The 26,190-nt window shown below is 40.5% G+C and overlaps 1 protein-coding gene across 1 annotated transcript in view; it reads right to left on the bottom strand.

The window, feature by feature from the left end:
* LOC118556298 (proprotein convertase subtilisin/kexin type 5-like) overlaps positions 1 to 25,103 on the bottom strand; it is a 112,470-nt gene extending 87,367 nt beyond the window's left edge. Inside the window, exon 1 of the mRNA XM_036130305.1 lies at positions 24,637 to 25,103. Within this exon, the coding sequence (XP_035986198.1) occupies positions 24,637 to 24,949 (313 nt within the window). The 5' untranslated portion in view covers positions 24,950 to 25,103. The remainder of the gene's footprint in view (positions 1 to 24,636) is intronic.
* Positions 25,104 to 26,190: the final 1,087 nt, after the last annotated feature.

Raw genomic sequence — 26,190 nt, 5'->3', positions numbered from 1 at the left:
AAAGTAAAAAGCCACATCCCACAGATATAAGGAGCACTGTAGGTGGTGGAACTAATGCAAAACCTCCTATGAATACAAATGCTTTGAACCTGGCTGACCCAGCGGAGATTGTGATTGTGCGGGCATGACAGTGTGCACTTGGCTTCCTGCATGTGAGCGTGCATGTCAGCGCTCGGCAGCGGCAGCTGCACTCTATCTCTTTGCTCCGGCACCATTCGCGTTGGCCCACGGGGTCAAAAACACACAAATCAGACATCGAGATTTGGCGGGGGCCATTTGGAGCCGACGCCGAGTCGTGCCTGAGCCGCAGTGGAGAAAATGAGCCGACATCACATCAGAGGCGGCCCCCGCTACACCTGATCCTGCTTTCTCTCCTCTGTGTAAGTTACTGTACAATAACAGTGCAGAAGACAACAGGCTGCCACAGAGACACGAAGGTGAGGAAGAGAGGTTAAAGAGGAGGAACATGTTGGAGGAGGGAGGGTGTAACCATGTAACACTGATATCAATATTTCTTTAATGAGGCTGCCTATAGCTGACAATTTTGATACTGAGGTGTGAAAAAGAAGACTGAGAACGTGTGCGGGAAAGCTACAGAGAGACAAGGGGTGTGTATCACCACCCACTGAGGGTGAGACTTCCTGGCCCTGCACCTCGATCTCATTAATCAGCTCAGTATTTAAAAAGGACTGGACACTTGGCTATAATTACCTGCCTTTGTCAGGAATGTGTGTGTGTGGGGGGTTGCTTTGAAAATGAGTGGCAAAGATCAAATCGTGGGGAGAAGAACAGTTTGATGACAGATACAAGATATGGACAGAGTAGGTGATGGAAAGCCTGAAGCCGGATGGTGCAAAAGGTGGAGAAGAAGAGAAAGAGGAAGAGAAGACAAGCTGAAAGACAAGAGAGGAAGGACAGTGAGGATTGTCTGGAAAGAGTGGGTGAAGTGAGAAAAAAAGATGGAAAAAAAGGAAAAGCGGACAAAGACACAAACAGAGACCAGAGGATGTAATGATACAGAAAAGAGTTGACTTCTAAAGTGGAACATTAGTATTCAAGCAGCAACTGTTATCCCCCCCAGCCCCCACCTCGCCCTGCTGCCCCATCAGCCCAGCGGTCAGCTCGCGTCCTGTGGCGAACTCACAAACAGGGCTTTGAGTTCGAGCGTGAACCATTTGCTTCAACGGAGATGGACTGTTCAGAGGAAAATTCTTGTTTTTCTGTGTGTGGGCCTCAACTCCCAACTCTCATTTTACTGTAATTATTTCTTAAATTCATAAGCCAATTTCCCCTTGCAAGTTGAAACCTTTTCTGTCAATCAATGAGTAAACACAACTTGAAATTTCTTGTTATTTAAAACAAGTGTGAATCAGAACCGTGGCAAACACCCACATGCATAAACAGTGATGCAGGAGGGCAGATATTGAATAAAGACATAAGAAGAAAGGAGAAAGAAATGTATTATGCAAACATTTTATGGTACTTAAATATAAAAACAGAGGAGATAACTGATGAAAACACAGTTTTCACAGTTCTAGTCTCACTGTCCACTCTTAAGTGTCAAGTTTTCCATTCAGCTATGACTGCCAGAGATGAGGAGGTAGGAGGAGGGAGAGAATTCCGCTGCCAAAGTCCACCTCGCTTTTGATACTTAAAACTTATTTTTGAAAATTCTAATATGCATATAATGTAATATTTATAATCATCTTCTTAGCACAACACCATAATGGATGAGAGAGATAAATAAACATTTTATAGTGCCATTCAAAAATATTCACATCCTTTGAACTTGCAATGTTTTGTCCCATTACAACCCTATCTTCTATGTATTTCATTGGGATTTTACATAAAACAGCAACACAAAGTACCGTAGTGCATAAGAGCGAAGTGGAAGAAAAAGGATAAACTACAAAAGTATGATGCCCCTTATCGATACTTTCTAGAACCACCTGTAGCTGTGACAGGAGCTAGTCTTTTGTGGCATGTCTGAACCAGCGTAAACATGGAGACTGAAAATCTTCTCCATTCTCTTTGAAAAACAGTTTACATCAGATTGGAGGTGTAGCATTTATGACATCACTTTTAAAATCTTGCCATACATTATCAATTGGATTTTTAAGGCTGGACTCTGAGCAAGCTATTCTAAAGCATAATTATGTATGGTCAAAACCATTCCATTGTAGCTCTGCCTGTGTTGTTAGGGCGGTCCTGTTTGAAGGTGAAGCTCCATCCCCAGTCTCAAATCTGTTGCAGTCTCTTACATGTTTTCTTCCAATATTTAGCTCCATTTCACTTCCCATCAACTCTCACCAGTGTCAGTGTCAATTCTTAAGAAAACTATCTGTACAGCATGATCTGTCAACAGATTCTCCCACCTGACCTGTAGATCTCTGTAACTGCATCTCAAAATAACGCTATTGCTGTTTGGGAGGGTGGTTCTGTGAGATGTTCAAAACTCGGAATATTGTTTTGCTTTAAACCTGTCTACATATCCCTCCCTAACAAGTCTCTGCTGTGTTCCTTGAGCTTCATTTGTTTCTTAACGTTTATATCAAACCTCTGAGGCCTTCCCAGAACTGCTGGATTTACAGTCAAATTACACACAGGTGGACTCTATTAACTAGTAATTAATTTGTGAATGTGACTGGTTGCGCTGGATTTTATTTATAATAAAAAAAAAACATAATAATCAATTTTATTTATACTTTACAGTGCTACAGACAATAAAACAATCAATATCATAACAACAGGAAAAATAAAATACACCAACAAAAGTAGTGAGAACAATACAAGCAAAGAAAAAAAAAGAAGCAGGACAAAAGACTTAAAAAGGAGGCCAATAAAAACATTGGGTTTAAAAAAAAGGTTTTATTTTGAAGTGTGTCATATTCTGTGGAGCCCTCAGGTGTTGAGGCCGAGCATTCCACAGGTGAGGGGCAGCCCAGGAAAAGGTCCAGGCTCTTACGGTGTGGGATCGACACCTGGGAATATGAAAACGGCTGATGTTGGTGGAGCGGAGACAGTATGTTCAGTTCTGAACATACTGTCATTTTTATGTGTTCTTTCAAGGATCTCGATGAGAAGTGCATTGCAATAGTCCGGTCTAATAGAGACAAAGGCATAGATAGGCTTTCCGCTTAAGAGAGGGAGAGTGGGGCCGGAGTTTTGTTGTTAAACTTGGTGTGTATAAATTTGAACCGCTTCTGTTTTTTTGTTTTTGTTTTTTTTCTTTTCTTTTTTTAGAAAATTTTGCTGCATCCATGGATTTATCTCTTCCAGACAAAGCATTGTTTGGAGGAACGTTCCTATAAGGCGACGTAAAAAGGTCAGCAAGCTCCTGTTCCTGCGACAGTGACGTAGTAAACCTCCCGGACAACACAAGCTAACGCTAGCTTTTGTCTGTAGGACAGGGTTGAAATGTTTGGAAGACCAAAGCTGACTAAATTAAAACTACAAGCAGATAGTATTGTTCAAAAAATAAACCAATACACTAAAAATGTACCAATAAAAAAGAGAAATAATTTCATGCAACTTTATGTCTTTGTTTAAATTATCTTATTAATTTACTTTAATTGTCTCCAGATATTTTATCATTAAGCTCATTCATACTTTTTTCTCTATTAACTTCCAACATATTATTCAAGCATTTGATTTTATTCTTCATTATATTAATTTTTCGTGGTTTTCTTTTAGGCATAGATGCATTTATGCATCTATTCTTTCCAACTTGAATTCCTTTACCTTGTTTTTTTCCACTGCAAGCCTTTTTATTTGCATGTATTTTTTTTTTACATTTTTCTGTCTCCTTTTCTACCTTCCCCATGCATCTCTGCGTCAGCATGCAAGTAAGGTGGGCTGCTCTTCGTTAGGTCAGCCCTTCTAATATTAGTGAATCACAGGATGCTGGACTTGGACCTATTCTCTTCACTCTATAAAATTAGACAAGTACCAGTTTACTGTTATGCTGATGAAACTGGCTCTGTTTACCTATAAACACTGAGTAAACAAATGCATGATTAAGATAACAACCTTGTCTTGAAGACATTAATTCCTGTCATGCAGTGTCGTAGATCTGAACCCAGCCAAACGGGAGGTAACTATAAAATATTTGGCCTATAAAAGTCAGCTAGACTTTGCTCTTTTATTTTTACTCAGGATGGTACTACTCTGGTCATACATGTTACAATGAGAAACTTTGGTGTTATTTTTGAACGGGGACGGCCTTTTAAATATATTAAAAAAGACTCAAGTACATAACTCCCAATAAATTCAACACTTAGCCCCAAACAGTGAAGCCAGAATTATAAAATCCAAGCAGCCATTATTCTGGTGCTGATCTTCCCACAGAGACTCCCTTTAAAATCAAGGGCACATTCTAAAATTCCTTGTATTACATATACAGGTTTTATTGACAATGCTTCTGCTTCTATTGAGACTCAGCTGAAAATAGCACCAGTCAACTTTCAGCCACTAGGGGGTGCTCAACCTGTAACATCCAGGTTTAGCTCCCCCGAAGGCCACTGGCAACACTGCAACGTTGCAAAGCCAAAGAGTCTCACTCCGTGTTTTGGAATCTGATAGCAGAGCAGTTTGGACCAGCAGATTGAAAAGGCATGAAGTTACTAGTAAAGACAAGGCCACATTCACCCCTCTAGATTAAATCCTACATAAGAGAACCAAAAATATGTCTGATCAGGTATATGTCATTTCTGTCCTGTTTTGTAGTTACGGCAGTCTGAGGTTAGACTGCCGTCTAACCTCAGAAGTCTTGAATATTGAAAAATATATCTCAAAATAAGCTATTTCTTGGGTCAAAACCTACATGGTACTGCTTTAAGACGTATCTTTACATGTCTAATGAGATGTTTATTTTTCATTAAGCTTTTTTCTTTCATATCTGATCCAGGCAATTCCTTCTGAGAGCAGCTCCCAACATACATTTATGATCCTCACTGCTTCCAACTGTCTGCATGCATGATATTCCATTCTGCAGATTAAACTACAAACCCAACTCCTCCACTGGTCTCCTTCCCTCCTTTCCTCTCATTTGACTAATTATATTCCCTGAGAACGGTGTTGACAAATTCATTTGGAAATCCATTAGTCCCGTGGCGTTGTTTAAACAATGTGAACGTTAATGTCCATTGCTCTAATACTCCTGATTCACATTCTAATAGCCGTCTGATAAATCAGGTTATCTGCGACACCTTCTACACACCATGAAGAGCGGAAATTAGAGCGTTATTAACTATCTGTGGTGCTCTGTCGTGTCCGTGTGTGTTAGGTAAAAGAGGAGAGAAGATGACAGACCTGAGGAGGGAGAGAGAGAGAGAGAGAGAGAGAGAGAGAGAGAGAGAGAGAGAGAGAGAGAGAGAGAGAGAGAGAGTGTGTGTTAAAGGACAAAAAAATAGAGAGAGAACAAAGACACCAGAGAGAGGGGTGTGTTAAAGAACACCAGAGGGGGAACTGAAAGAAATAATAAGGAACATGAAGAGCGACAGGACCAAAGGGTGTTGCATGTAAATGAAGTTAAGTTAAACATTAAAGAGGGAGGACTGAAGACACAAAGTAAGACAAGAGGGAGAGAAGAAGGACATGATCAATCCAAAGAGACGCTAAAAAAACAAACTAAAGGATTTTATCTCTTCATTGCTATTTAAGATAGACATTTTTGTCAATTATTTGGAAACTATTACAGTGGTCTGCTCTAATCTTGCCTGATGGGTTTTCCAATTCGGTTGAGAAATTTGTTGGGATGCTTCCACTGTAAAAATAACAGCAATTTCTGAAAGAACTTTTGGTATACTAAATATTCAACACAGATCAAGAGACTACTTTTGAATATTGACCCAGTTGAACATTTCATATAATAAAACAAATGAAAATCACATGGTCAAATTTTTTTTTTATCTTTAATTGAATGTTTCGTGGCAGCACCTTTTGCAGCAATCACTGCCAGCAAGCAATATCTGCACTTCAACAAAGGGCACAAGTTGTCTCTATGATTTTTTTTTAATCTTTCCTAGATGTTTAATAGAATCGAGATCTGGGTTCATGAATGTTCAGTCAAAAATGATCCAAGGATTTTTCTTTTTCCTTGTAAATTTATGTTTGGAGCCATTTTTTTGCCTAGAGAACACGAGACCTGCTACTGAGTCTGAACTCTCTCACACTGGGCAGTATGTTTGCAGCCAGGATGCTTTGGTAGTTGTTGTGAAGTTTGCTGACTCATGCACTTGGATACAACGTTTCTCAGCCACCCTCTAAGGATAACATCAAAATTACCACTCAGAAACTTGTTGTGACCAGAACAAAACTGCAGGTCAATCATATCATCACAATAGTCATCGAGATGTCATGGACCTCCGCACGCATTCACAACTCTTTGGGCCAGATACAGCAAAGCAGTCCAATATAAAACTGTTCTCTTCCCTATTTCACAGCCGCTAAAGTTTTAGATTCTGCCTCTGTAAACAAGGAGCTGATGTGACTAGCCAAAAAGCTCACGATTGCCTAACAAAGTGAGTGAGATTAGGGGTTTGTGAGGGCGACTGCAAAACATTCACTCTGTTGTAAAATCCACTTTTATAACGAGTTATGCATGATGATTAGGGTTATTATCGATTTAGAAGAGTCAATGTTTCCTAGGCTTTAACTTCCAGGCAGTTGTCTTGCTTCAATATCTCTGAATCATGTTCTCTCCGTATGATACCATGTATTTTGTTAAGGGCACCAGTCCTTCCTGCAGCCAAACATCCACACAACATCAATCAGCCACCCCCCCTCCCCCTTTTCCACAGCTGAGATGGTGGTCTCAGGGATGGAATCTTCCACATTTTTCCTACAGATGTAATAGTGTTCAATATCAACAAACGCTTTCATTTTTGTTTCATCAGACAACGGGACAAGTCTTTCTTCTGTGAAGTGCCATCTGACATTCTATGTTGCTTTTTGGAGTAATTGCTTATTAATTCCAGAGTGAGCATACGTCAGTACCTACAGAGCAGGTTTCACCATGGATAAACAAGCTTTGTGAGCTTTGGCCAGCATCTTCACAAAGTCTTTTGCTTTTGTTCTTGGCTTGATCCACAAATTGTGCACCAAAATACATTCATCTCTGTGACAGACCCCAGATCCATCCAGAAATGATATGATGGCTGGACATTCCCATGCTGTTTATTCTGCCATGCTAAAGACTTTTTTTGCTATTCTCTTGCTAATTTGTACAATTTGCACTTTGCACATCCTCCAACAGACAATGACTGAATCAGATGCTGCACTGCTGAAGTACATTAAACTTGCAAACGCAGAGAGGATTGTAACTCACTGATCAGTTTTTATCTAGATTGTGCTTTATAGGAGACTAACTTCTGTCTTAGACCTGAACACTAATCAGTAAGTTCCAGTCCCTTTTGCTTTTACAAACTTCGCTGATTTCTTTTGATACTCCCACGATGTCAAGGAATCAGCGTGTTAAAAGGTGTATTTTGTACTGTTGTTATGGTTTATGTTTTTTAATTCTGTTATAATAATATTGATTTTATGTACAGTACTTGGGTCACCTCATGTGTTGTACAGGGCTATATAAATAAAGGTTGACTGATTGATTCATTTAACTTAAATATTGTCAATCAACCTATCAGAGGCTTACAATTATAGCTTAATTATCTGGGCTTTCACATCATTTTAGTATTTGCAAACATCTGAAGTTGAAGAAATTAAGAAGAACTTCTCTAAATATAGAAATCATTTTGTGGATGCTCACTGATTTTAAAGAGGAACGACTGATTTAAAGTGTGGTGCACACAACAATACCAAGTCACTCAGAAGCACGGAGGCCCATTTGTTCACGTTAAAAAGGTAGAATACGATTCTTGATGTCGGATGTGATTCTAAGTGGGGTTAGTTTGAAACTTAGGTGTCATGGAGGGAATAATAATCTCTTTAGGGATACCGACAAACCTCTCCATCCTATTTAAGCATAGCTTTGCAAACTAAGCAACTCATTTCTCTCCCAATTTAATTTATTTTCAATAAGATTTTACAACTTCATGACCGACTAAAGACATGCAAAAAGACACATTTAGGGTACCAGCAAATTTGTCCACGTCTGTATGCTTCACAGTAGATGCATGTTTTGGTCACCTGGTACCTGATGCATGGCAATCTGTTCGGATTGGGAACTCCAATTGTGTTTTCTCACAGAAATATCTATGAGTGAAAGATTTTAAAGCTACCATAGCTAAGAAAAATGGTGTCCTTTCAAAACCTGAAAGCTTCTTCTTATTTGTTAGATTTTCATGTTTTTAATTAGAATGAATTTTATAAACTGACACTGATTTTAAGAGCCAACTTATTGTTAATTCTCAGAAATCCGAAAACCATGCAGATTGTGCTAGCAGCCTGTTGGATATTGCATTCACCTTACCGGCAGCTTTATTTGACTGTTATCCACTTTATCAAACTGACATGACATGGCCTGAATGTCTTAATGATCTAAAATCAAGCGCTTTAAAGCACTGGGATGAGTATACTTCCTTAGTCCAGCAGAGGATTGCCATCTAACATCTGTATCGAGATCTTTTGAAATTTTGAAGAAGGAATGTTGTAATTTTTTCTTTATTCAAAAGCTAGCCATATACGACCCGTACCGACCAGGTCAACCTTATTATCTGGAATAAGCCAATTTTTTCAATTTCCTGACCACATCTCCAGCTAAGACCCATCTGCCTCCTGTCTCTGCAGCTCTTGGTGCCCAAGCTTTCTCTTCATTTCCCCCTCAATGCTTGCTGAGCACAGAGAGGAAGCCTGTCGGTGTCAGTATCCCTGCCTGCAGTGCCTGGTGGAGAGTGTGGATGAGACACATCGGCCTGATTAGCCGCATGTTTACCTACCACCATCACTGCTCTCATAACCGAAGGGCTTCAAGGGCACCGCCGGAGGATCGGCTCCATGCACGAACCAACCCACACAGACGAACAGCTAATAGACACTCTGTGCTCAGCACTCCTGGTGAAAGTGTCTGATGTGTGTGCCATCATGCCCCTGTTGAGTCGCCCACCGTGGCACAGTCCTCTTAATTAAGAGGAGTGTGTGCGTATGTGTGAGTTCTGGGGGCGGAGCAGCTGGCAGGAGGCACTGGGGCCAGAGAACATCTGCAGAAGGCTGCGGCGCAAACACACCAACACACGCGCATAATAAATACACATTAATGGGTGCTTATATACGCCGTCACTGCTATGAGCACCCGTAATAGAATAACACACACTATCAACACTTGTCAACTTACACCCACAAGAAAAGAAACCTAGAAACACACGCCGACCGGTTCAACACAGCCAACGCCACTGCTGCCAAACCAGCGGGACTGTCACCATGGCAACCCGCGACCGGTCATGTCACCGCGGTTTTGTTAGATGGGCGACGGAAAGAAAAAAGAGAGAGCGGGAGATGGGCAGGCGATAAAAAGAGCAAAAGACAAAGAGAAAGAGAGAGGGAGTTAGGGACATTAAAATAGTCCCCACAATGCTCGGCTCTGCTCTTGTTATGAAACAAAAGGGTAAAAAGGAGCGAGTGGAGGAGTCAGAGAGGGTCCACAGACGTGTCAGCTTCTGAGCAGCGCTCAATGTGACGAGGTCAGCAGCTTAGAGGACTTCTGATGCACCACAGGGCCGTCAGAAATCGCTCTCCTTTTTCAATAAGTCACGAGGAGCTGTGTGTGAATTTTTTACAACACACAGAAACACAGACACACATCTGATATCATCATGATAATAGCCACCAGAGGGGTAGAATAAAGAATGGGGGTTCTGTCCTTGCCATGGGGCAAAGGTTAAAGTCGGGAGTGAAGGATTAAAGCGTCGTATCGGTTGTTTCAAGTTCACCCCATCTCCTACAGAGATCTGCGTCAGACCTTACAGAGTTGCCTTTCTTGTTACCTCTATCATTTTACAGTAAACGGTCAAAATTGTTAACTCTATAAAATTCTCATTATCAGTGCACTAGAAATAAGTTGAGTTGATGAGAGCTTTAGGATCCTCCTGATTTTAATCCTTAAATCTAATGCAATCTTAGACTGAAAATAGTAACCCAGCAATATTTTTAAAATAGTAATGCCCAGCTACTCAAGAGAGTGTGTGACTGAATTGGTTTTCATGGTAGACATCATAACAGTAAAGGGGGGGGGGGCAATAAATAGGTACTCTAATCTAATCAACGACAGTATGGGTCCAATATGCAATGAGAGTCTGGTCATGTGCAGCAGTGAAGGGTGTCAAAACATTGAGAGACAATAATATTTCTCTAAATGGATGGGATAAATTTCTTTTTTTGAATCTACAATTTTCTTTAATGAATCAGTTGTGATATCCTTAAAATTCAAGACAGCAGTGAGCTTTAGTGGAAATATCCTTAGCTCTGATATTTCAGGCCTGTTTCTGGGAATGGAAACAACCCAGTAAACTGACCAATCCCCCCATTGGTCAGTTTACTGGGTTGGTAAGACGATTGTGCCAACCCAGATACTGTAGAAAATATTAAGACAGTTTGACACCTTTGGTGGCTTGCTCTCCAGGGGTCAAAAAGGAAACCATAATTTTATAAAATCACCCGTTATCATATTAATAATAATAATAATAATAATAATAATAATAATAATAATAATAATAATAATAATAATAATAATAATAGTATTACTGCAATTGAGGAACCTTTGTTTCTCTTTTCTATTTTAGTTGTTATAGTTTATTCCTGACAATCAAACTACTTTATATACCATATTGATCAGCACCCAAACTGCTCTATGCATTGTTGATAGAATAGAATGATAATAATACCTTTATTGACCCACAGTGGGGGAATTGAGGTGTGAGAGTGGCAAAAACAAGTAGACAGCAGATACCAGACTTACACATAAGATTAAATAATTTGAACAAAAAGCTAAATTTAAAGTTAAGCTGTGGAGAAGTAGAAAAATAACTTATCAGAAAGGAGAAAAATACTGTGTAATTATTAATAGATACTAAGGCATATTCAGGTGAAAATGAAATTTTCAAGTTAAAATAGAAAAAAAACAGCAGCTGCTTAACTGGACAATGTAAAACAAGCTATGCAATATGCATGACTGTAAAGACCAACACTCCCATACAAACTAAAAAGTGTGAAAATGGACATCAGAGAGAGAGTATAAATGATTCTTGATCAGATCAAGAACCTGTGCAACCATTGCCAATGGACTACACGAGACTGTTTAAGAATAAGTGCACACATTTTTTGCTTGTCTTGTTTATCTCACAATAAAAATAAAAAAATGACATAATGATAACCGAGGGCTTCTAACAGAAACAGCTTTGATCATCCAAGGGTTTCTTATCTCTCTAATATTTGCATGGCAGTCTTTTTTACACATTTCACTTTTAAACAGATGCAACCTTGCAATTTCGCACACTATAAATGTAACTTTAATTGGTACGTAAATGCATTTTGTGCCACATCAAGTCCAATGAACTTTAAGATCCTGGGTCCCCTCTTATGCCTTCTTCTCTTCAGCTCACTGTTATGGGAGTTTCATACGATTTGGGCCAAGGGACTGAAATGGTCACTAATGAGGGGTGGATTTTGGGTCTAGTAAACATGTGTATTCATGTCTTCGTTATCCTGTAGAAAACTGCCACCAGAATTTTATTTAAAATGTTTCTGTAAATTTGCAAGGCTCCATGAGCCGTCGAAACACAAAGAGGCCCACAGCATCACAGACTCTCCACTATACGACTGAGGCTTGATGGGTTGAGTAGTCGTCTGGCAATCAGTCTGTCAATCAGAAGGTTGTGGGTTTGATTCTAGCTTCCCCTTGCCACATGTGGATGTGCCCCTGGGCAAGGCACTTAAGCCCAAGTTGCCTACAGAGCTGCGTCTCGGTGTATAAATGTGTGCGGGTTAGTGAGAGCGACTGGATGAATGTGGCTCTAGTGTACAGAGCTTTGGGTGGTCAGCATGACTGGAAAAGTGCTAAATAAGTTCAGTTCATTTACCATTTATTTACCATTTATACCCAATTACATATTCATTGTGGTTCATGCCATACCCACAAGGAGTGGGTTTGACATGAACCTGGTCCCTTCCTACCAAATGCTCTTAGTTAAGGTACCAGTAGAGTTTAGCAAAGTCATACGTAAGAGTGTAATAGTTGGCATTTAGTTGGCATCTTGCTGTTGTCATGGAAACACATTCATTTATAGCAGTTCTCCAACTGTGAGCTTTGAAGATTTTTTTTCTCATCTTTTGTCACCCTGTTAAAGGTCCTCGTCCAGGCTCGTGGCCATAGGTTTAAATAGGTTGCCAGCAGTGGTTTTGTTAAAACCAATTACTTCCTAACATGGCATTTTTTCCCCTGCAATAATCAAAAGGTATTAAAATCAAAGACTTGTTCTATTTCTTTCAGCATAAGATCATGGAACTGAAATAGAAGCTGAACTTATTCTAAAGCTTTTTATCCTCACCAGGAGTGCCAGTAAATGTGGTCAGTAATGTACATGGAGACCTAAAAAGTGATTCTTCAGAAAGGAGTAAAGTTAAATCCAAGCAAAGGAGAATGAGTGATCAAACATCAGCGTGCTAAATGTGCAGTTTGTTGGATATGGCATACTTTGTAAAAAAAAAAAAAAAAGCAAAAAAGAAGGTGGTACTAAAAACAAATAAGAATGACATAAAGCATCTCTCCAACTGTGTTTGTGTCAGTATGATCATTTGAGTCTCTAACCTTCCATGAACTGAGAACAAAGAGAAGAGCAGAGGTAAACAGAAAAAGACGGACCTGCAGCACCACTAACAGCCCCAGTTCTTTGCGCCTGTGGCACTTCAATGCGAGTGAGGGAGATTTTTTATAGCTTCGTCCATATGTGTTAGAGAGATGTAGTGTGACATGAGATGTATGCATATTTGTTCATCAATATTTGTGCGGCTTGGCCTGCTCTATACTGTATTGATCTGTAGCGAGAGCCCAGAGTGTACGTGCTTGACTCCTGACCCAACAGAGCCATAAACTCCCACTATAATAAACCAACGTGTCACTGTGCTTGCACCGACTCAATGAGGAGCTCCAGAGGAGTGGAATAAACATCCACAGATTTTCTGTTGTTTTTTTTGTGGTCAAAATAAGACAATTTCAGAAGATTGTATTGACATTAGAAGTTAACTGTATCACTTCTTGGTAATATCACTTTCATGGGAAGACATTTATTTGAAAGAAAAACAGCATGGGGATGACAACGTAGAGCCTGAGACGTCCTAACGAAGGCAGTACTTCAGGAAGTGAGAGCTTGTTTTTACACAGCTAACAAGTCTGATCAAAAAAGTTGTGGGGAAAATGACAGAACTGTGTCAAAATATATAAGTATCTACCTAAACTGAATTTGACTCAGAGACTTATGCTGAAGGATTTGTTGAGAAGACAATCTCTTAAATCCAGCGTTGATGAACATCCAGGCTTATCACTGAAATTCAGAGACCCAGTTATCAGTTGGAATCAGCTCCAATCTCTGTTTCTTGGCCAAGATTTGTCTTACCAAGGGCGAAGAGTATTGTGAATTTGATGCTGATTATGTTCTGATAACAGACCCAGTGTATTAGAGCCAAATTATAAGACAAGTGAAACACAGGATTGAAACTGCAAAAAAAAAAGATTATTTCAATAAATCAGAAAAAGGGTAAAAATCTACAGAACTGGAAAACTTTCAGAAAACGAAAAAAATGGCAATATGGCTCCTAATTCAATAAGAGCATCTCTGCCTACCCAGCAAACGGCACTAATATACTATTTCTTTCCAGTTCTGTGCTGTAGAAGCAATTGTACACTAGAGTGAACATTTCTCTTTTGTTTTGTCACTTTGAGTAACACTATTTACATATAACAGATGGCAAAAAGGTAAGCTGAATGGCACAATATATGATTAAAAACAGGATTCAAAATGTTAGTTTAAAGCTTTGCTAAAACAAAAATTGTGCTGTTTGTAAAATTCTGCCTGTGTTGAAATAGTGCTATTTGTATTTCTTTTTTGAATTGACTCTGAAAAGTCCCTTGAGATGACATGTGTTGTAAATTGGGGCTATATTAATAAACTGATTTGAGTTGAAAAATTCTGTAAATTTTTAAGAAACAAAAACCCTAATCCTAATCACAGCACCCAACATAAACTGCTCATATTCATGACATTTGACTGAAAATCTAGAGTTTTGCAAAAGTATATGATACATATTTAACTTTTAAAAATTACGTCATGGTACAACCACAAAAAAAAAATACATTTAGTTTGGACAGACCAACACAAAGCCAAGATGCCCTTGTTAACTCTGGAGGAGCTGCACAGATCCATGGCACAGGTGAGACACTCTAAACTATCAATTGGTTTACAAATCTGCCTTTTATGCAAGAAGAGCAGAACCAAAGTCATTGCTTGAAGAAAAAAAGGCATAAATGTTTAAAGTTTACTACAAGTCATCAAAGAACGCACCAAACATGTGGAGGAAAGCTGCACTGGCCAGAGGAGATGAAAATGTAACAATTTTGTCTACATAATACAAAAAAAAAAACAAGTCACGAGTAGCAGAAAAATATAGTTAAATACCGGCTTATCTTTCCTCCACTTCCATTCCATTTTGTATTGATAAAACACGTGGTTTTCTGGCTGTTTTTCTGGAGAAGCTAAAAAAAGGATGCCCCGCAAATTACCGTCTCCAATCGCAGGACACTGTGTGTTTACAGGATTTAAATTTCAAAAGACTTTGGAGCCTAGCTACGATCGCATATTAGTGGAGGGAGTCAGACGAAGCGAGATGTAGCACTGCACAATGCAGGGAGAAACTAAACCCAGGGAAACGGCAAGATCAAAACAGAAAAAAAAAAAGCATAACACTGCCTTAAATGTGTGAAGAGTTCCTGCATAAGGAAATCAGCTTTGTTGCTTCAACTGAAGCAGCTCGAAGGAAATCAGCGGTGGTTAATTCAGGGACTCTTACTCTGAACACTATAATAAGGACATAATTATTGTGTGTACATGCATGTTTGTGTACGCGAGCTAAGCAGTAATGACAGCACATTCTGGTTAAAGCCAAATTCGGCATTAATGATGGGCCGGGATCAGCTCGAGCTGCGGGATCAAATACTCCGTCTGCTAAATAATGTAACACACAGGGATGATGACAGTCCCATATGGACCAGAAACGGAACTCTGATGTATAGCAGGTACTCCAAGTATGTCAGCTACCACGCTTTAACACTTTGCAACTAGTGGAAGAATCGCTGCCAGATCTATACACTATTTATATCTGTGTGGAAGTGTGTGCTCCTGTTCAGATTACAGGTTGGTAAGAGTGAGATGTGTGTCTTGTGTGTTGTGTTTATGATTATGTTGGCAATGTGTGTCACTCATCAATAATGTAAAACACTTGGTTCCCCCCCTTCAAAGTGACGCTCCCGTGTTCCACATAATTAACTCTCTATCAACAGCGCGTGCACACACACACACACTCGCACTCACACACACTTGTGCACACACACACACGCACACACAAATCCTTGTTTTAAATACAAAATGAGGACCGTGCCTTGACTTCCATTCATTTTTAAGCCTTTCCATGACCTAACCCTAACCCTTACCAGTATATACCTAATCCTAACCTAAACCTAATTGATACCATAGTGCTTAGCCTAAACCCTAGCCTAGAAAAGAGTCCTCACTTTACAAATAAAATGAGCAAAAAAAGTAAAAGAACACACACACACATCATTGCTTTAAATACAAAGTGAGGACCATGCTTTAACTTCCATTCATTTTCAACCCTGTCTAACCCTGACCGTAAGCCTAACCTAAACCTAATCTAATTGACATATTGGTCAGAAACCTGACCCCTAGCCAATAGAAAGTGAGGAACGAAAAAAGTTCCCACTTTACATTAATGTCCTCAGTTTGGTGATAAAACACAAAAAATATGTTCTCACTCAGCTGCAAGTACCCACACACACACACACAAACACACACACACTAGAACAGAGTTCAGCAAATGGTCCACTAATCTACAAATTGAAAAATGGGCTCAACTTCTGAAGATCACCCAGATAACTCTATCCAAAAGTCTTGCCCCAAAAATAATTTTGATAGTCATATGCTATATTTCTCTAAAAAACATTTACAATTTTATTTCCCATTTGATAAAAAAAAATATTCGCCAACTTACACAAACAGTAATACCATTAAAAATATATATTTACATACATTGTATTAGAACTGTGTAAACTTTATTTCTCCAGCTGACAATAAATTGGACTGAATGTTTCCCCTTTCAGGTTCGTTAAGATTATTCTATTTGATAAATGCCAGAATCACGAGAAAGGTTATTTATTTTAGATACTCTTTTAATCCCTTTTTTCCACATCTCAAGTTTACACACATTTCATTAGTGCTTGGTAGTAATGCCCGCAAGCTGAGTGGCTTAGGTCACAGGGTTTGGGAAACCCTGCATTCGCGTTTTTGGGAACACTGGCCCGTTCTTTCCTGACAGAACTTCTCTAACCGAGTCAGGTGTGTAGCATACCTTCCTTACACACACCAAATAAACTCTGCTCATAAATAGGCTGTCAGGCTGGAAACAAAGCCTTAAAGAAGGCCATTACAAAAGACTGACTTCATTGTCCTTCACAGATCTGCAAAATATCACACACTTTGGGTCTACCTCATCCAGCCTAGTGTTGTTATTCATCACACTGACTTATTTGCAGTTTACAGAACACACAACGATAATGTGTGATGCTATCCTCATGGCTGCATGCTCTTCTCTGGGATATTTTTAAAAAGATTTCCTCCTGTTTTGGTATTTCTTCATGTCTAAACTTGGTGAAGAACAGGGTCTATGAGATAGAAATGTTAATCATCATCATAATAGCACATTTTCTTGAATGGCTAACAAAATATAATCAAGTAAAAAGAGCAATGATGGTGATTACTCGAGTTTTTTTTTGTTTGTCTGTCTCATTAGATTTTCCTCTTTTGTGATGTATGAAATGGATTAAAATAGTCAGAATTTCCGGCCTGTGAGGATGTATTTTCTGACAACTCCATGCTTTGAAATTGTGGCTCTGCGAGGAGATGTGTAAAATACCACAGACAGACATGAAGAAACACATCTGCACACAAACATACATAAGGAGTGAGTGGTGTTGATGCCAGCTTGGAGTGATGGTAATATCACAGACTGGAGGAGCTGCTAATGAACAGTGCGAATGGGAAGAAAGGCTCCAGCTCAATCCACTAATTGCCTTAAAAGCTTTTCGTACAATTTACCCTGTCAACAGAGATGGTGGTAGTGGCTTGTATGTGTGTGTGTGTGTGTGTGTGTGTGTGTGTGTGTGTGTGTGTGTGTGTGTGTGTGTAGGTGTCTGTGTGGGTGGGGTGTGGGATAAGAAAAAGAGATAATTTTAAGAAAACATATTGTAAGAAAGCAAGGAGGAAAAAAAGCACAATGCTTTTTACACCTACGCAGACCCAATCAAACACACAGTCTCTCTCATGCAGCAAGACGTCTTATTTAGCTGAAGCCATTTCAAACTACAGCCTGTCATTTCACACACCCCAAAAGAGCTGAAAACACACACACACCACACACACACACACACACACAAACACAGTGGCTTTTCATTCCAGCGCACACAAGTGCACCGACTGCATGGTATACAGACATCTTTTTCACAGAGACAAACTCTGCAGGGCACTGCAGCTGAAACCAGCCCTTGTTAAAATAAAAAAAAAAAAGCCTGCTGAGTATTTTGAGCAGCATTAAAGCAAGATTTTTTTCCCCCTAAATACGAGCAGCTCCTATTTGTGCTCTTCAGTACTGCTGAGCAAAACTCCCAGTTCCACAGCTGCACTTGCTTCGGTACTGTGCGAAAGGCAGGTTTATTTGTATGGCACCTTTAAGCAACAAGCTTACTAAAGCAATCCCTTACATTCTTCAGTTGTGGGTCATACCTGTGAAGTCTCACTGTATAGATGTCACAGTGGACCTGCAGTCCAGTCTTTTGGTCGGTTAAAGGTTTCAGATGAGCCGTCCTCAGAAAATCTTTTTTCTTCTTTGGCTAATTGAGTCAATGCAAATGACGCGTCCAAAGTTTACAGAAAAGTGGTCGGACAGGCCAACATCAGTACAAAGACTGCGAAAAGGTTTAGACCTTTTCTGGTGATCCAAAATATGCCCCATTTGTGTGTTGGCTGTTTAACATGCTTAGTGCAACCCAAATGTTTTAAATGTGTCACAGACTTCTTTAGCCCCACAGTCGTTGGGGGTTTTCAACATGGATGTTGAAGTCTTCCACAGATCAACACATAGCCTAGTCAGAAGGTCATTGAAATCACTGAGAAAGTTTGCACTGGGCTTCAGAGGCCTGTAAACATTCTTAAGCCTGGCTCGAGAAGAGTCCTTTAATTGGGCAAGATATTCAAAGTCAAATTTGAACAAGAAAACATTATTTGTACCCTTCAGTGAATCATGGAACAAGCCTACTTTCACCATTTTCATCCAACCGTGTTTTCTGTAAGAAATGTGACATCAAGACTAGATCAAGACCAAGATTATCCTCAGTGACGAGGTCATTTATTAAAATTGATTTTCCTGACAAAGATCTAATGTTTAATAAAGCCCGTTTAAGCACCTGAGTGACTGGTATTATTTCTGTGGGAAGCTGCACTTGACAAGGAACAGGTTTTAAGATTATTTTTGCTCTGCTGCACGTTCAAACCAACATGATGATGAAGCTGCTCGTACCTGAAGAACTTTATCTAAACAGGACTCACTGTGGCGACGTGCTTTATTGCGAATGAATTGCTGAAACACACTTTGAGAGTTTGTAAAAATCAAATTTGTGTCGTATGCTGATAAGTTACTCCTTCATACAGGAATGAGAAGCCTTTGTTTTAATCAGACAGACCGGAACGGTTTGTCTGCTGTGTTTTTTCCAGAGGGACCAGGCTAAGACCGGATGTCCAACTTCATTCTGCCACATCTAACATTTATTATCTGATCCCTCTGTGTGATGGTAATTGCTATGTTTGGTCTGCTGATTTAGTACCCAAATAGTCAGGATATTAATAAATTAGAGCAGTAAGTAGACAGTTAAAAGTTTAGCCTTAATAGGCTTCGTCTCAGGTAAGATCATAGACTTTTGTACATTATAGCCAACAAAAATTGGAAAATTTAAGAGCATTTGTAAGAAATAATGTATCCATATATATATATATATATATATATATATATATATATATATATATATATATATATATATATATATATATATATAGTTTAGCCCCAGATTCCAAGACTTGGAGGTTAGAAGACCTCCCTGCCATCACCCTAATGTTAAGGTCCCTCCACAGATTTCTTATTGATTCAAGTCAGGACTCTGGGCGGACCACTCCAAAGTGTGAATATTACTTCCACTGAAATAAAAAATATTTTTTTGTGGTAAAATTAGAAGATTACTTTAAACCTAAATCTGTCAGGGGTATAAATAATCATGGGCTTAGCTATATGTCGCTGTATTTACCAGCCTATACTAACAAAGCAAAACTCTGGTCACTAATTTTTTTTTGTAATCCACTGATTGACAAGTAAAATATTTAATAAGCACTAAAGTAGCGCTGTATCCAAAAGAATATGAACATTTTCAGTTTGAGTTAAAATACATAAAAATTAGTGTCCATCTGTCACTAGCTTTTTTTTTATAACTTTTATTTAAAAATAATCACAACTATCCCTTTAAGCTTCCAGAGGAAAAAAGGTAGATTTTTTTATTCTGTTATTTCAATAAGATTCAATAAAATTACAGACTTTTATTTCTTCTCATTCTGAGCAAAACAACATATTGGATCCTATGAAATTATAACACACGATAAACAGCTTACTGTTGACTAGAGCATTAATTCATTGAGGACAAACATTTAGCACCAAAATTTTAAATATTGAGACAAATTAGCACAAAAAACCTGGCCCATGTTTAAGTTTTGCTTTTTTTTTTTTCTTCAAAGGACTCAATAGTAAAAGTATTATTCAGTTCCAGGATTGGTTGTGCTAGTGTTGACATTTCCAAGACATGCATATTGGCAGAAAAAAAAAGTATTGAATATCATGACATCACCATCTGTTTCACACCTTATATTTAAAGCTGCCAAGTATGTTTTATTGCTAGAACATATGTTATCAGGGATGATCAGAAACACTGAAAAAAAACACACAAATTTAATCATATACAACACTGTTTACATTAAAAACATACGGCGAATTTCCTTTATCTGTATACAGGTAAATTATATTCATTTCCACTAAAGAAATGCACATACACTGCACTGTTTTTGGATCTTAAAGTTTGTCCTATTTGGATTTGTAGTTTAAAATATCCAAGTTAATTGGATAATATAGCTTTGTTTCCGTATGTGTTCACACATATGTGAATGTCTGTGTTCTTGTAATTGCAGCTGAGTGAGAAATTTGTAAATACAAGTCAATGAAAGTCAAGGTAAGGTCCTCACTTTATACACAAAACAAATATATGTGTGTGTGTGTGTGTGTGTGTGTGTGTGTGTGTGTGTGTGTGTGTGTGTGTGTGTGTGTGTGTGTGTGTGTCTGTGTGGTATATTTACAAATTAGCTGAAAACAGGAACAGTCTTTTGAAAGGTGAAAGGGCAGTGGAGAGAGATGTAGATTAGTTTATTTCCTCATAAAGCTGATAGCAGAATTTATATAAATAAATGCGTCTTCAATTATCGAGCAAATAATTCCCAGTTAAGTGGTGTTCACTGGATGGAGACATCGACAGTAAAAACATGCGAGGGTATTATAAAGGTGCTTAAGTCCGTCTGACTGAAACCCCTGACTAAGGTCAGAGGGACCTTAGGTCACAGTCAGTAGACGGCTGGAACAACAGAACACATAGAAATGCGTCCCAAAGAGCTGTTAACGGAAAGATGATGGGGATAAGATAAAATAACAGCACTGCAGAGGTAAATCAGAGTGGGATCCATGTTTTGAAAAATGTGCTCAAAGGATGTCATTGCAAATGTTGCATGCTGTGGTCTGCAGCAAACTGGACATTTAAAAATCCTGCGTCTCCTTTGAATAGAGGGATCCAGAGCTCGTCCCCAGAGTCAGCTGTCTGTTATTACGGACAGCATGGAGAAGCAGAGCTGACCCTGGGTCAACACTAAATCCAATACCCAAAGACAGGCAGAAAACACGTGCAAAGACAAGCTCCCGATCTCCCACATCCCCCCTCCCCACACACACACACACACATTCGCATAGCCAGCGAGCCAATAACCACAGCCCATTATTGAGCTGGCCGGGTTTAAGTTCTGACACAAGCCACAATTAACCCTTGAATCCTCAGCGGGCTGCTGGATGTTCATTCGGAGCAGCTAACGAGGCTAAATGTGAGAGCAGTGGCTACGTTAATGAGACAGGATAACTGTGCTGTGTTCCCGCCCGAGCAGGTCAGCTCTCGCTGGCCCTGATGATCACACTCTGCTTCCACACTCGCGCCAGAGCGGCTTGTCTGGAGCTACTTGGTTTTTGTTGCTGGAGCCACAACAGCTGACTGCCGTTGCGTCCCGTACGTGTGCGACCCTTTGATTCTCCGAACAACGAGCTGTTCACTACATCTGCGTTTTAAAAAATGTGCTGTTAGGAACTAATACATTGCAACACCTTTACATTGATTGGCTGTATAATACCTTAGAATGGAAAAAACACAACAATAGTAGAGCCATATTTAGAGGTTTTGCCTACTTTTTGGTATTATTTTGTGCCATTGTGCTATACATCTCCACTGTGCTTGAAAATGTGTTCATTTAGAATCAGTTTAGTGTTTCCGATGCCGCAAAAGGCACCAGGGCAAGAGAGAAGGTGATTTATCCACACCTTAACAACAGACAGGAAGAACTACAGAGGCTTCAATTTCCCCCCTTTGTTTCTACTCCCTTATTTTGCCCACTGTTTATTTACCACCAGAGCAGTTATCAGACGCAAGTGTGCGGTGAGCGGAAAGGAGAACGGCGAGAAAAATAATTACCCTCTGCCTCAACCAGCTGGTTTGTTCATAAACACGCAATTATGATTTCATGGCAGTCCATTATATACAAGCCACTCCGGGGCAGAAAGCTTTGCCAAAGCGCGATCACTGAAAACATCTTAAACACGCTGCAAAAGCAAACACCTCAACCACTGAACGCAGTTTTCTGATTTACTTGGCAGCTCTGCAAAAAAAAAAAAAAAAAAAAAAAAATCAATTAGTTTTTCGAAAAACACAAGTCCGTTAATGTTAATGCGTCTGGTCTGCAACAGTCCTTCAGCTGCATGGTCACGATGACTACAGAGCACTGCCAGCCACCATGAGAGTGGGGTAGAGTTGGCAGGGTTCACAAATAATTTACTTCTCATTTTATAAAACAAAAAGGTTAATTTCAAAACTGCCTTTACAATGAAATAGATAATCAGGACCGGACTGGGTTCAGAAATGTCAGTTCCCTAATATTTCTATAGAGCTTATTAATAGTACAAAAGCCCCTCTCACAATATATAGTTGGGTTAAATCATATCGATATGATTACATTTTTGGGTTAAATCTTACAGTGAACAACTATGGTAAACAAATGGTGTTTTTCACTGCAAAGCTTGAATAAATTATTATCTTCCAGATCACCCTGTTTGATGTTAACTATGTTGTGATTCCCCACTTGCTTCAAGCTGATTGTGTTGGGGATGTCGGTGGAAAATATCAATTAATACAATGCTACTGTTGGATGTACTGGTATTTGTGCGTGTGCGCATTTTTCTGAAACCAACAAATCAGCAGTATAACGTGAATGATGTGCAAGACTACAGGGAAATCCTGGAGCATTCCAGCAAAATGACAAAGTTAATTTTAAGCACAGGGCACAAACGCCACTTTTATCCTCATCGCTTTGTTCATCAAAAACCTCTGTATCAATCTAGCCCACAGCTTTATCAAGACATTCCTGTAGAAGTGAAAGAGAAAACTGGAACATGCACTATTAGCCTGAACAGCGAATTTATTGGGGAACAATATCACTACTTTGTGTCGGGTCCAGCTTCTTATTCCACCGCACAACTATGTGCCTGTTCTTGTTTGTCTTTTACACAACATTCCAAATAAGTACTCTGAGGTTTTAATTTGACTGAAGACAACTTCCCAAGGCTCCTTTTTCTTGCATTCATTTGCCTGAGATATTGAGAAACGATGTGTGTTGTAGCTAACCTTTGCAGGATTTGTCATCATTTTGAGTCAAACGGAATAATCGCTAAATTCAGTTTATGTTTCCACTTGCCATTCACAGATGAAAGCACTTTTAACCAAAATTCGATTTTTGGTTGGAAGTACCCCAGAATTGAAATATTAATGCTTCAGAAGAGAAGTGTCAAAAACTCAGAAAACTCTCTGATAGATCAGGTAGAGTTTCACTTCGTGTACAGAGGAATAACTTCACAGAAGAAGTAAGTTTTTGCTCCGAAAATTGTTGCATAGATTGATATTGAATATATCCATATTGATATATGTTTTGTTTTTGGGGGTTTTTTGGGGCGGGGGTGGGGGGATTTGAGAAAAGAAAATCGCAGCCCAGATATACGTCTCAATCAGTTTCACTGTCAGGGTGCTAGTAATGATTAAATATGTAGCATTTTTGCGGCGCAATGTGGAAACATCTCAGCATGTTCATAGATAAGTTATTTACTGACACAGTTTGCGTGTTGCGGCAGAAACAAGCTGAGCAAAGACATTACGGAGGAGAGCGGCAGGAAAAACAAACAAGATCGTCTACATTTAGGTCAAGATGAGGTTTCAGTCATTCATTCCCTCCAATGGCAGATCGGCGTGAATCCTGGCTTCCTCAGAGGAGTGCACCGATGATCTGTGGCAAGCTGTCTGCTGAGTCTGAGCACACTGTACGTCGACTGTAAACCGGCCGTGGGTTCAGAGACTTCTGTAGAGAGGAATTGAATGATGTGTCAAGCCTCGCCTTGGGTTATTCCCTGTCACAGGAAAACACTTTCCAGTGTACACAGGGCCGCTGGATGTGTTCTTGTTCTTGCTGTCAGCCGCTCGAACACAGTCTGCTGACCCCAAACCGGGTTCAAGAATGTAAGCACAGTCAAAGCCGAGGAGGCCAGGAATGGAGCCAATGAGACAGAAAAAGAAAGAAAAAAAAAAAACAGAGGGATGTTTGCGCTATTAGCTGCTGGCAGACAGATGCACGGCTGCAGCCTCCAAACATGAGCAAACATACTCTGCGCACATCGCTGTGGGAGCCACCTCAGTGCATTGTGGGTGTGTGTCTCAGCAGGAGGGCGTGTCACTTCCTGGAAGAAGAGACCTCACTGTTAGAGCAAAGTCCCCCGGGATGCACAGCTTTGAAATACTGATGCATTGTGGGAACCCGGGCGTATTGTGGCGAGTGCTAGACCCAGCGGGTGTTGTCCCTGTTTGCTGTCCTCATAATTGTGCAAGAATGAGTGATGTTCATGCACCTACATGCACGCCGACAGACACGCACAAACACACACACACACACAGATACACACCTTCTGATCTATTGATACACAGCAGCCCAGCAGGATCTTGCCTTTGTTGGTTTGGAATATTCACAGAGAGTTCCCTCTGAACAAAGCGTGCGTGTATGCTCCCCGTAAACACATCAGCTACACGCAGTCTCTGCACAGAGTTATGCACTCTCAGAGGGAGGAGAGACTCCCCCGTGTTCCTGCCGCAAACACATGGGAGGGAGATGAAAGACTTTCCCATTCTCACCGAGCAGCGGCGAGAGGCGGGTGTCTTAAACTTCATCCGCCGTCTGGAAACTATATGATCAATATACGGTGCGCACAGCCAACGCATTTTCCTGAGATTATCCGCGCCACGCCTTCGGCATTCTCAGCCGACACTCCGAGTCTTCTGCTGTGGCGGAGCTCTGGCCGTCCTCACCTCATCTCCTCCACACTCCTCTGCACGTTTCCCATCCTCTCATCCCCGTCTCTCCCTCAGCAACCCGCTCTCCTCCAACCTGGACTCACATCAAAGCTCCCCTCCCCCCTACCCCCCCCCACCCCAACCTCCCCCCACCCTCAACCTCCACACGCGGCCCCTTCTGCACCAGACACAGGCTGATCCACAGGTAACCTTTTTTTTTCTCTTTTAACCTTCCTCTCTATCCTTCCTTTCCACCTTCTCTTCCCCTCCCTCTCTCTCTCTCTCTCTCTCTCTCCGTCTCCCTGAGCTGCTTCTCTCTCAGAGCCAGAGAGCATCAAAGACTGCTGGGCCTCACGCCACGGGCTCCCTGCTTGGAAACCTACGCCAGACCCCCTGCCGACAGCAACTCTCTTCTGCCACCGCGCCTCCGCCGCCTCTGCCTCCTACCTGCACCAGCCTCCTCCCTGCCGCTTCCCAAAAACCTGCACAAAACACATAGACCGCTGCGTCCAACCTCCCGCCGGGCCCCTGATCGGCAGAGGCGGCCCCATGCTGACAGCACATACTGTAAACAACAAGCTGTCAACAGGGCTCAAGCGTGCCAGCCATCTGATGTGACCTATGGAACAGAAATCCGGCTGTGTTATGAGGCTCGCAGCTCAGCGGGGGGGCTCGGTCAGAGGGTACCGAGTGAATCTCTGAGAGATGGGAGGGCACCGAGATTTTTGACTGCGCAACTGTAGCTAAGGTCGACTGGCTGGCTCTCTAAAAGTCATGCCAATTTTGGATATACCTGTAAACAAAAAGCACATTTTGCTTGGCAGAATAACAAATCAGGCCTGCGGGCATAATGGGTACATGCCAGCTGCATGTGGGGCCTCTGGAAGAGGTGGATAGGACCTGAGAGTGTGGGCTGATCGTGTTTAAACCTGGAGGTCCACCGAGAGGCTCTAAGTGGTAACGTTTTGAAGCCTTTTGCAAGTTGAGCGCTCCGTCCTTTTTGTTTCTCCGTCTACGTTTCCTCCCAGTCTCAACAATCAAAAGAGTTAATATGAGGAACACTTTGGAGTATAACTGCTTGTGCCGACAAGGATGCAGATGTACAACTTCGTCCGTCCAAGGAACTACAAACTTGCAGCTAACCAAATGCATTTGATCAAGTTATCATC

The sequence above is a fragment of the Fundulus heteroclitus genome, unplaced genomic scaffold (genome assembly GCF_011125445.2).
Source record: "Fundulus heteroclitus isolate FHET01 unplaced genomic scaffold, MU-UCD_Fhet_4.1 scaffold_331, whole genome shotgun sequence".
Lineage (NCBI taxonomy): Eukaryota > Metazoa > Chordata > Actinopteri > Cyprinodontiformes > Fundulidae > Fundulus > Fundulus heteroclitus.
Note: the sequence above shows the minus strand (reverse complement) of the source record. Positions and strands in the feature narration are given on the sequence as shown.